The sequence below is a fragment of the Atractosteus spatula genome, chromosome 14 (assembly GCF_055471065.1).
Source record: "Atractosteus spatula isolate fAtrSpa1 chromosome 14, fAtrSpa1.hap1, whole genome shotgun sequence".
Classification (NCBI taxonomy): Eukaryota; Metazoa; Chordata; class Actinopteri; order Semionotiformes; family Lepisosteidae; genus Atractosteus; species Atractosteus spatula.
Window position 1 is genome coordinate 28614827 of NC_142719.1, and position 13015 is coordinate 28627841.

Consider the following 13015-nt stretch of genomic DNA (forward strand, 5'->3'; position numbering starts at 1 on the left):
AAAAAATAAAAAGTAAGATGTATTTTACTGTTACTATTAATGACGATTATGATAAGTGGGCAGTAAGTGCAGGTAGGTTTAATAATCATTAATGATTTTTTCTCCTTTTGCATGTAATATGATGGATTTAATCACGATTTATTTTTAAATATATTATGTATCTGACAATGCCTAGATATGAATTTAGCAAAAGACACCTAATTGGGAACGAACAAATAAAAAAAGGGTGATAGACTTTTAACGCACGACTGGCCGATCAGAAATGGAATTTACATGAGACGCAGCAGTAGTCAAAAACCGAAATTAATTTAACAGATACGGGACTGAACGCCACAGTTTTTCTATGCTATCCGATTATTTACTGGCGTAAAATGGAGAGTGAAACTGCAATTATGTCGTCAAGAAATGTCGCAAGGCACCACTTAAACTTCGTAAACACAAAGGATTACAGGAAAATCACAAGAAGAAAGGAGACAGCATAACTACTGTACATCTCGAAAAAGAAAATTTATGTTACGATGTTATACTGTATTCTTACTATGCCATTGAAAACAAAATAACATACAATAATAAAACAGAGTCAAACTAAAGTAACAGCTCTGAACGTGTTCTCGTCAATGACCCAGAAAATACATGTACAGTACCACGTTCTGGCTTAAAACAGTCGGTTGTCTGCGGCCAGAGAAGCTGGGAAAGTGATCAAACGGACACGCCTCGACGGTCATTAACATGGGCAAATCAGATAAATGCAACGCAAATATGATCAATAGACTATTTCGATAACCTTATATAAAAGTCTAATAACTGCCTAAGCCACTCTGCTAAATACATCAGAGGGAATTTGCAGTGATTATAATGCTGGATAACTAGTTCAAACTGATGGACAGGAAAAAGAATAATATAAGCACCAACTAAACAAGAGATTTCTTCAAAAATAGGATGGTGGGATTCAGATGCTTTCCTGTTGTTGGTTTGTTTGTAAAGGTTCTTCTAAGCAAACTGTTGTCAGAAAATTGTTTTCTGGTGAAGGGAAGGAAGCATTTTAAAAAGAATAATGCAATAAGCAATTGCTGAAGCTGAAAGCAATGCTGCTAGGGCAACAAGGCAAAATAACCTCTAGGGTCATTGTTGAACCCTCATGCCTTTTGGTCGCTGTTTTACATTAAAAACTTTTTTCCACCAATTGGAGTTATGAGGTGATTTCTGCTTCCAGAGGTGAAAGGATGGATTTTAACATCACCACCGTCATCGACAGCGATATTTCAGAGAGAGACTCGTCTGCTCGAGTCTTGACAGGCTGTTTCCTGTCTCTGCTCATACTGTCAACTCTATTGGGAAACACACTGGTCTGTGCGGCTGTTACCAAGTTTCGTCATCTGAGGTCCAAAGTCACAAACTTTTTTGTGATATCCCTGGCTGTATCAGATCTGCTTGTGGCAATTTTGGTGATGCCTTGGAAAGCCATTACAGAGATCGCTGGTTTTTGGCCCTTTGGCTCATTTTGCAATATTTGGGTGGCTTTTGATATTATGTGCTCCACAGCCTCCATTTTGAACTTGTGTATCATCAGTGTGGACAGGTATTGGGCTATATCAAGCCCCTTCAGGTATGAGAGAAAGATGACCCCCAAAGTGGCGTTCATTATGATAAGTGTAGCATGGACACTGTCAGTGCTCATTTCTTTCATCCCTGTACAGCTCAATTGGCACAAGGCTCAAACAACAAGCTTTTCTGAACCAAATGTCAGCTATAGGGGACTGCCGCTGGACAACTGTGACTCTAGCCTGAACAGAACATATGCCATCTCTTCTTCCTTGATCAGCTTTTACATTCCCGTCGCCATCATGATAGTCACTTACACTCGGATTTATAGAATTGCCCAGAAGCAGATCAGGAGGATTTCTGCCTTGGAGAGAGCAGCAGAAAGTGCCAAGAACCGTCACAGCAGCATGGGAAACAGCTCCAGCATGGAGACCGAAAGCTCGTTCAAGATGTCCTTCAAAAGAGAAACCAAAGTTTTGAAAACTCTGTCCGTGATAATGGGGGTCTTTGTGTGCTGTTGGTTGCCATTCTTCATTCTGAACTGCATGGTGCCCTTCTGTGAACACACCTTGCCAAGCGGCAATGATTTTCCTTGCATAAGTTCCACCACCTTTGATGTCTTTGTCTGGTTTGGATGGGCCAATTCCTCACTCAACCCTATCATTTATGCCTTTAATGCAGACTTTCGCAGAGCTTTCTCAATTCTCTTGGGATGCAACAGACTTTGTCCCACCAGCAATGCTATCGAGACTGTCAGCATCAACAACAATGGAGCACCTCCGCCTTCTTTCCAGTATCAGCCAAAGGGATACATCCCCAAAGAGGGGAATGTGACCTACCTGATTCCTCATTCCATACTCTGCCAAGAGGAGGAATCCCCCAAAAAGGATGAAGAGGCTATTGGAATTAAGACACTGGAGAAACTGTCTCCTGCAGTGTCAGGTAACTTGGACAGTGAGGGAGATGTTTGTTTGGAAAAGATAAACCCTACAACTCAGAATGGGCAGCACAAAACATGAGCAAAACACAAAACCTGCAGAACGTCTTGAGAAATACCTTAGCCTGTTGAACTGATCAACAACAATCTAACCCTTAAGTGACTTGAACATTAACTAGAATGAGTGCAGATTTTACAAAAAAAAATAACACTGAGGACCTTAAAACCCTGTGTAGTAATCAAACTGAAATTTAAAGAATGTTCAAAAAGAAGGCACTTTATTCAGAAAAACTATCTGCAAAACACTTTATACGTCTGTTAAAAATAAAATGAAAGTTAAGACAACTAATTAAAGAAAGTAAAACATAATTTTTTTAATTAATAAAAACATTCAACAATGTGCATGTGTAGAGTTACAGTAATAATAAGTGAAACTGGCTGACCATGAAACAAGGGGTCACCCGGACATAGCAAATTAGCAAGCTATTCATGTCCTGTAGGTAATTTAACAGTACTTAAATATAGAGTATATTTTAAATACGTTTTTCCTACTTCTAGGTTAAATGGTTTGGAATATTTTGATGTGAATTGCAGTATGTACTTAATATTTATTTTTGTATTTATTTTCAATTAAAATGATTTCACACCAAGTTATTGCTAGTTTGCTAACATTACAGTACTTAGTATTAGTATGGGCTTATGATATACTGTATGTAATTAAACTATAACCTCTCCTATGACCTTATTCACCACAAAAGAGATTAAGTACTTAGGTCTACACATTTATGCACATACTAAATTTGAATATTTTAGTTATTTTCTGTATGAATTTTCCAGATCATACTCGGAAAGTGATTGCTGTTCAGATTTATTGTCATTATTTTTATTTAGATTTATGTATACTGTATAGTGAACCAGTCCCAACATTCCTGTAACAAACTGTGTGCGATAGCCTGTTTAAATAGCACAGTACTTGAAAACAAATAATTTGTAATGTAACCTGTGCTCTAAATGGCTTTTGAGAGACTAAGGTAACTCACATTATCCAAGCAGATATACTGTAAAGTGCTATCTCGGAGACAGTCTTCTATGGAACAGAGCTCCCTTTATCTTTTTTGTGTTTCAGTGAAGAGTAAGACACCTACATTTAAAACCAATCAAAGACAGCAAAAACAAAACAAAAACCCCCAGCTGAGACTTTCCTAGAGTAAGATGCCACAGAAACAAAGAAATCTCTTGATGAAAAATAGTAACACTTGTGCTCTCTGGTTTATCACAGCATAACTCACTGTTTTTCAAACTTCACATTTTGTCACTTCATTACAGTGTGAATATGTGAACAAGATGAGAATTATTAACTCAGTCATAAATAATGTATCACCTAACATACTTCAACTAAAAATATATGACAGTTTTTTTTTCAGATTATGATCAGCTACTGCTACTGTTATCTTTATTAATTGAATGCTAAAATATAACGTAACTTACAATGATTTTGCTCTGGATTTGTTATGAACTTGGTTCTTTGCTAGCAGACCCATTCCATTGTTACTGAAATAGCTTTTTGCTTTTTGTTACGTTGTGTTTTTACCAGATAGAGCAAATCCAGTAATACTTCAGTATACTGGGTACACATTCATGCACTGTATAAACACCTCATAACCTCTAATACACGTAGAACATGAATACTAATACTGTAAGTGTCACTAACCTGGTAGTAAGTGGCCCTTACTAATGATAAATGGCATAGTTATTAACTGAAGTCAAATACTTATCATTTACAACAACCTTATTTAGGAGCCCTTCATTGTTTACAACTGTGTTCATCATACACATATAAAGAATGATTTGCACCCCCTAAAACAAAGTTCTTTATTACCACAACCTTTTTGGACAATATTGTTTGTGATGAAATTAACTTCAGTGCTGCAGGCAGTTAAGTGAAAAGATTGATTTGCTGTAAAATCAGATTATTGTTTAGAATAACCTCATGAAGAGAATGTGTGCTTTCGTAGCTTGTGATTATGAGACCTAAGAAAGAGATAGACATTTTGTAATACATTTTGTATTGTAGAAGTGACGTTTGAAATATAGTATTACAGATGAGAAACTACAATTCAATAATTTGCACATTCAGATATCCTTAGCTTTTTGTTTGACTGCTAAAAGGGGACTTCAGCTTGTATAAAAGTATATTCAAAATATATAGTAAATGTATTAATACAGATTTTCAATGAAACACACATTTGTAGTATATAATGTGAATACCTTTTTTACAATATGCATGGTTTGATAATCTATTTGAATTATGCTATATACTTTACAAATTATAACATTTTATGTACTGTAAATTAACACCATTAAGTACTATCAAATTTTAGGGTAAGTTTAAGTGTTAAAAAAAAGTGAAGCGTATACTTCCCTCAGTAACAGAAAAGATTGTTTGAAAAGGACGTAATTCTGTAACAGTTCATGAAATTCCAAAGACCATATGAGAAGAAAATGATCCATATATATATAAACCATTTTCTTCTCATTTCTATCCCAATCCTTCTCAAATTTGTATATCTATTTACATGTTAATGCTTAAGAGTAACCTATCTTGTGTCTCCTTTTGAAATTGTATATTCTGTTGTCACACAAGGTTTGTACTTCTGGTGTCTTGGATAATGCGAGTTAAAATATAGAAATCTCATAAAGGCTTTTATTTCAAGGATGATATTATAGACATTCAGGCTTCATCTTCAAAGTATTAGATTACTAAATTCTCAGTGACATCCCTACCTCAACCTTCAACAACATAATTGTGCTATTGCATAAAAATAAGTATTGTACAATGTTGAAATGTAGAAGTGAACGCAAGTGCTTTGCATCTGAAGATTCATAAATTTGTGTAGCAACTTATATGTGCTGTCTTAAGTGTGAGTTTGTAATAAGTCAGGGTATTCATTGCCTGAAGTACATCTGGCAAGCTGTAACCAATGGCAAAAGCAAAATATTACGACTTCTTTTCCCAATTTACAATTTGTGTCAGAGTTTTGGAGTCTCTTACTGTCTGCAGAATAAAAGTATATGTTTATTCTAGGTCAATGCATTGAATATTGTTCTTAAATTTGCTCTTCAGTGTATGCCCAGTTGTATTTTGCTCATTGCAGGATACCACTTGTTTTAGGAGGATCAATGGCAATGGATTTCAGATGGACAGTGCCATCCTACATCAGCCTAACTAATTCATTTAACACTGAAAAAAACCCAACAGATTTCAGATAAAAATCCAGAGCAATTACAATTATTCAAGTTTAAATACTGCTTCACCCATGAATGATGTAGACTATTTAGTAAATCTGTCAGTAAACAGGGCTGGTTTCAAGATAACAGTCAAATTGTAAAAGTTGATGGTTCTATAATGTCTTAAAATAATTGCTAAACAATGTGAGAATAGTAAAGTAAACTTAGAATGACTGCTGCATATTTAAAAAACATGTCTTTAGGATTGGATCAGAAAAATAAAGTGCTTTAGCACTTCAGAATTGAAGGATATGCCTTTTTTTGTAAAAATAAATACCATGGCTTCTATACATGTGAGCTTTTGGTCCAAACCTGTGCAGGAAAAAGTTGGAACCAGCTGAAAAAAGGCTATTTCATTGGAACCCATAATGACAACTGCAGCTTGAATAATTATGGCTTGACTATTTAATGCTAGGAGTTTATGAAGACAAATGATTCCTAACCACTGACACTCAAGCAGAGAGAAAGCAACAATATGGACCACAGAATTGGAATAAAATGTGTTGGGATGTCTTTGTCCTGCTTTATTAGAGTTTTACCATGTTTTTTAAAGTGCTGTTGGTTCTTTCTTTTGGAAGGTCAAGATGCTTAATTGCCTTTCATTTTACACTAATCAGATTTTGTACAGTGTTTGACATTAATTAAATTGTATTGTTATAGAAAAATAAGCAAATCTGTGATATTAATTTTATTGAAATAAATATTTAAGGTACAACAAATTATGAAAATCATAAAACTTTTAATGATGGATATTACAAGGTAGAAAGAGAAAGATCTTTATTTTTTTTAAAGATGTGCATACATAAACTCATTGACATTCTTAGAGATTGTTTCCCTGCATCTCTATTTAGACGAGTTTTATGTTGTCTACAACTTTATGCCAAAAAGAACATGCTTGATCATAATATTTGAAAATGTAAATAAGATTAAACCTTACTTCAAAAGTGATTCAGAATTGAAATTCACATGATGTATCATTTCTCTTAGTGACTAATTAGAAAGTTGTCCACCAGTACCTCTGTTGTCAGAGTACAACAGTATGTTTTCTGTTAACTGTAGCTTTTGCATTTCTTTTCAAAAGCTGTCCTTTCATCTTGGACGGTTTCTTTTGAGAGGAGTACTGTTTGTACCGAGAGATGCAGTACATGAGAGCATACAGACGTGAAAGCCATTCAGCTCATTTAATTTTATTAAGTGTTGATAATTTGGTGATCCAAGGATCTGAGGCAGTCATTACTATAAATATCCAGAGAATCAGCTTCAGTGACACATTTCCAGAAACTTTTCCAGACATCCAGCTCCCTCTTCGTAAAGAAGTGCCACTTATAGTCAACCTCAAGACTTAAGGTTCCTTTTAATTTCCATTTGTGTACTCAGGTCCTTGTTTAAATGCTGTAATTGAAGTCATCAAGTTGATTAAGTTTGTCAATGCCTTTTAGGATTTTGGATCCATCAAGTCTCCTCCTAGTTTTTACAGTTTAACACTGAATCAGTTTTGTTTCTTTATAGATGGCAAAATAATTAATAAGGTAAACTGAAACATGGCAGTAATTCCTCTCAATAAAGCAACTGTGAATCTCTATGATTGATGTGTTGAATTCAGAAGGCAAGACTGAGAATTATACATCTTAATACAGTATACAGTATGTAAAAGTTTCATTGTTTTTTTCATGTAATTTCAAGGCATCTCTTTCGTTTGAAAAATAACAATGCAGAGTATGACTGGCCAATACAAAAACAGCTGGACACAGGAGAAGCATAAGATTGTCAAATAACAAGGGCATGCTCTTTCAGCAGAATCATTGTGTATTTTCAACTATAACAATGACAACAGTCCAGTATCTATCTTAGCTGTTGCTCTTGTAGTTCCATATACCAATATAAATATGGGACTGGATTTTCAGAATTTCTAGGATTTTGAAATCAAACAATGATCTATGAGTAAAATCATGAACATAACGGCATTAGTAGTTTTGATATTATAACTATGGGCTGGAATGAAGTGCCATAAAAATAAAAGAACTGTGCTTATTTTTAATTCATTGATTTTTTGGGATTCTGGTTCAGAGAAAGAAACTGTCTTCACACAGTCGTCATCACTCAAGCACATGATGCAACATACCAAGGTGTTGGGCAAGACCTTATGAAAAATGTAGTAGTGCCATTCAAAAGCTTGAAGTGCTCATGGAAAAAAAAATGAAACTACTATGATCTTAAAAGCCTGGTGATATGATGTTTGTTAAAATCAGTCCTCCCAAGGACACTAGCTAAATTGGATTTTAATGTAAAAATCTAAAGAATGAGTTAATGACCTGCCTCTAGGCTGCGCTTTGCTTGGTTAGAAGGGCTTCATTATACAGTAAGTACCGAAATGGGATTATATAACTATACAATCTGTGGAACTTCACAACACCCCAGTCTTGGCAGTATCAGATGTTGGATGTTAGTAACGTTGCACAGTGTGCTTCATCTCAACAAGAGTGAGGTGCATCATTTGTGATAGCTTCTGGTTAGGCCTCTTCCTGCCTGTTGGAAAGGACATTTAATGGTAATCACAGTGATAAAAGACTTACATTTTTCACTCACTTATAAAGTCAACCATCCAAGAATTTTGGTGGCGGAATAACTGGAAATACTAATAATCCCTTTCATTTATATAATGATTCTCATCCAAAGGATACCAAAGAACTTTACATATAGGAGGAGATCACTTTATCCACCACTGGGTGATGTGCAGCAGTCAGTTCCAACAGCCTTGCTACAGAGCAGATCTACGTTACTTTGTAAAATGAGGTCCTCTAGATTGTACCAAGCTGGAATAGAATTTATTCAGAACACCGCAATTAACATCCCTAATCATACAAACAATATCATGGGATCTTAAATTACCATGGAGACAGACATTGGTTTAACATCTCTAAAGAGGGGCCTTCTGCATTAGCAGTGTCCCCAGTACCTAAACTGGGGTGTTGGTTTGGGAATTCTGGTCCAGAAGGAAGTTATTTACTGGTACACCAACACTACAGGAGGAAAGATGGCTATATTTACTTAGTTATGTATTTATGTGGCTTTTTGTGTTGTTTCACAAAATAATACATGACACAGAATAATAAGATTGAATCGATGTCTCCTATCACAACATTTTAAGGCGAATTACGAAATACTGTAATATGAACAAACAGTTGCCTTCTGAAAATTAAATCTCAAAAGGACAAAAAAGGTTGAGGGCTAATTTGTCAAATTTGTTCATATCTCACGGTTATTTCGAAAGCTATTTTATGTGTCATTTTGAACTAATTAATGTAAATCTGTGATAAACATTGACTTACAGTATTGATAATCATTCATAAACATTGATTAAACATAATAGGAGGGATTAAACATAATAGTGATTTTCTGTGTCAGATGAATTGAAGATGATAAAAACCCTTTGTATAAAATTCCTGACCTACAGTATGTGCTATAGTATTTCATTTATGAGTTCCATTATCCTTTGACAAAATACACTACACATTTGAGTTTGCTTTAAGGATTATCTTATGCATGTATATCCTTAGCATATGTAAGTTTTTTAGACCAGGACATCACCAGACTGGTGCACCTGCTAGTGACATTGATAAATGTTTAGTCCATTTTAGTAACTGACTTATTCATGCGATAAAGCAGGTTTTAGCTGCAGAACAATTCCTGATATGGGGAAGCTAAACTGGAATTTTTAAAAAAACTTTCTGTTCCTGTGCCATTTCCTCTCACTTTCTCTTCAGAAAGTCATGTCTCCATTGAGAGCTGCTAGGTCCAATTTGCCACTTCATATATTCTCTAATGGAAAATAATAGTATCCAGAAAAAACAATAAATTTGATTCCTTTTTTCACATAAAGGAACAAGGGGAAAATCTGTGGAAGTGTACTAAAGTTACGTGTCATAAAGTCACACTCTTTTATATTGATTTCAAATTGTTTGTATTTTTAGTCCACATAAATAGGGTGACAGTTGCTGCCTCACAGCTCTAGGTCAAGGAATGGATTTCTGAGACTTCAGACTGTCTATAGGGGCGTTTGCATGTTCCCCCACATTCAAATTGGTTTTCTTCTGGTGCTTCTCTTTCCTCCTACAGTACAAAGATATGCTTACTAGGTTAATTGCACTGTTAAGATGTTCATGTGTGATTATGTATCCTCTAATGGAGCGGCATCATGTCCAGGATATATTTAGCTGAAGCAAACGTGCTATCATTAATGATATGCTTCCTGCTTCTTTGCATGAAATGTGATCAGCTTTTTAGAGCTTGTAACAGCAGGGCCCTCATGATATTGAGAATTTAGAGGCCTGAGCAGTGACCTTATAGAAATAAGAAAACCAAAAAAGTGTGATTGTGAACCTTAATGGAGCAAGTAATCTGCTTATCATCTTAATCAATACACTGCAGAGGTATTCATGTAATGCACCATTACCTCTGATGTTTAATGGGGTCACATACAATCCTCTCACATAATTTCCTCTGGATTGGCTGTTCCCAGGTATGACTGTAAGAATTTCTGTCTGAAAGGGGATTAAAATACATTGAGCAGCACACTGAAAAAAAAGCCGTAATTGGACTCGTGAAAGGGTGGCTTATGTTCCATCATAATTACTATTTGGACTCTTTTCCAACTGTTGACTGCTTCACTAGAATGCTGTGTTCTATTTTGATGATGGCTATCATCTTAATTGCTGTAACAAAGAGCTTATGATGTTGACAAGTTTTTAAATTCATCTGCCAGTGAATTGAACGGCCATTACTCATCAAAGGACAAGGGGGACCATTTTATTAAATAGTCTGTCTTGTATACAGTAATAGAGGAAATAAAGAGAAGAAACTAGATACTCCTGCCATGCTTTCTTTCATTCTAGTACCTATACGTGTATAGGATTTTTATATGTGATGCAATGAAAACAAGGGGCCAAAAGAGTTTTTTTAAAAAAACAAAATTCCAAAGTTTTTCACTCCATAGTGACTGGAACTCAACCTGTTTGAGAGATGTTTACATACATAAAATTGGCTATAAAAATCCTAAGGTTGTAATAATTTACTCTGCTCTAAATGTTAAAATATTTTATTTTAAGGGGAAATGTTCTATATTGTACAACAACATTTTATATGCTATTATACAATATGTCATATTACAGCAAGACTTTACAGATGACCATTTTCAGATTAAACAACAAATCCTTTTATTGGAAAGCAAATTAGATCATGTATTAGTGGTAGATTCATTTCTTCCACAGATGTTGTAGTAATTGCAAAATGAGCCAAAAGCATCCCAAAAGACAAATTAAAAATGACATTCCTCAGAGTGAAATGAGAAACGTAAAGATTCTCACAGTCTGCCTGCTGCATATTTAATTGCATTATTGCCTCATAGTTTCAGGAACTAAATTTCTGAGTAGCATTTTTTTAATATATCACCACCATAGATGGCATAGAACAAAATGTTCTGCAATAGAATGACATATATATGATAGATCTATTATAGAATATTAGCCTAAAGTCTTTTGTTTGTTTTTTTCATATACAGTAGAAGGACAAAGAATGTTGCAGAAACTTTATTCTGAAGGTATGATACATACTGTCCTTTAATAATAATAATAATAATAATAATAATAATAATAATAATAATAATAATAATGTATTATTTTACTTAAGATGACTGTGGCTAAATGATTAAAATCAAGATCATTGTAATGGTTTCCTTGATATTTTATATGGCACTTGCAGTAAGGCTCAGCTCAGCCCATGATGAAGTTTACTTATCATGAACAGATTTACTTCAATAAATTTAATGATATCCTGCAAGGAAGTAACTATATTTTCTTGTGCATTGTGTTCTTCACAGCTATTAGTTGTCTGACTGTGTGCCATCATTAGCTACCTAAATCTCAAAAGCCCGATTAGGCTGTAATTCTACCAAACACTTTCAACTCTATGGCATAGAATAAGCCTAAATTAATTGTTGACAAATCTACATCTTCCTTAATGGACATAAATCTCCAAAGTCCCACACCAAATTAGTAAAACAGACTTCCATATAGGGACCTGTTGGCACAGCAACACACAGCCTTAAGGTTGTGCATCATTCACATTTACTAAATTCAAATCAAGACTTAGGGCACAAACATGTGAACGGGCTTCGATGACCTTGTGTGTGAGTTCAAGCGTTTTCAATTTGAGTTCGACAACAAGGTTATTCAAAATCCCTGGGCCTTATTTACCCTTTGTAATTTCTTAATGTGTCCTGATACCTTAACATTTACACCTTTTCCATGAACATAGTGCTTTTGAACAACCAGATTGTAAGGGAAGTTTACAATGTGAGGTTATTGTCCATTTCGCTAAGAAAAAAGTATTTATTTAATACTATAAACCTATTTATGTCCAGTATACAGTGAATTGTATATCCATCAGTATGGCAGCTACAGTTGGTCATTTTTGGAGAAATGTTTCCACTTCCCCTTAAAACACAGTCAAGAGTCTGTCTCAGAAGTTAAAAGAAGTATTTATTTTATGTGCATGGGAGCACTACACACAGTGATGCTTCGTGTATTTTTCTCAAAGAGATTAAACTAGAACAGTATATTTTTCTGTTATCTATCATGCTTCCCTGTGGTTATCAGACTGGTAACATTGCAGGATCACACTCTTCTTCCTCTTCCCTGTTTGCCAAAGATAATGTCTACAATTGGTTACTTAGTTTCTTAGCTACTTTGTTCCTATATTACACAGTATAGAATAATATAGTAGCATTTGTGTCCAGCATTCTCCCATTCTGGTTCAAACCAGTTCTGTATGTCTACAGTACCTTATAAAATACTGCAGTGTCAGCAGAAAAACTATATACAAACTTCACAAAGACAATATCAACTTCTCAATATCACCAAAGTTATTTTTTAATTATCAAGACAGTGAATAACCTTGTGTTGAATAACTCAGATCACTAGATGAAACCTCAGATCACTTATGAAACCTCACAGGCATCCAGTGCAAGGATGATGTACAGTACGATGTGATAAAAGTCTCATCAAGCTACTGTACTTTATACTTCAATGTCTGTTGGCTTCAGAGAAAAGCTGTCTCACATTTTCTAAGGCTGTATAAACTTTGTTGAATTTTGTAAAACACTGTATCATTGATTAATCTTTATTAAATTTTCCTTTTCTGAGTCTAAAACTGTTTCTGGATTCTCAGGCAGCATTAGACATTGCTGTTCGC

General features: G+C 34.8%; 1 protein-coding gene across 1 annotated transcript; it reads left to right on the plus strand.

Annotated features, from left to right (window-relative positions):
- The first annotated feature begins 241 nt into the window (after positions 1-241).
- Positions 242-2567, plus strand: drd1b (dopamine receptor D1b). Its single transcript, XM_088932261.1, has one exon. It carries the CDS (start codon positions 1224-1226, stop codon positions 2559-2561), a length of 1338 nt encoding a protein of 445 aa, XP_088788387.1. The 5' UTR covers positions 242-1223; the 3' UTR covers positions 2562-2567.
- Positions 2568-13015: the final 10448 nt, after the last annotated feature.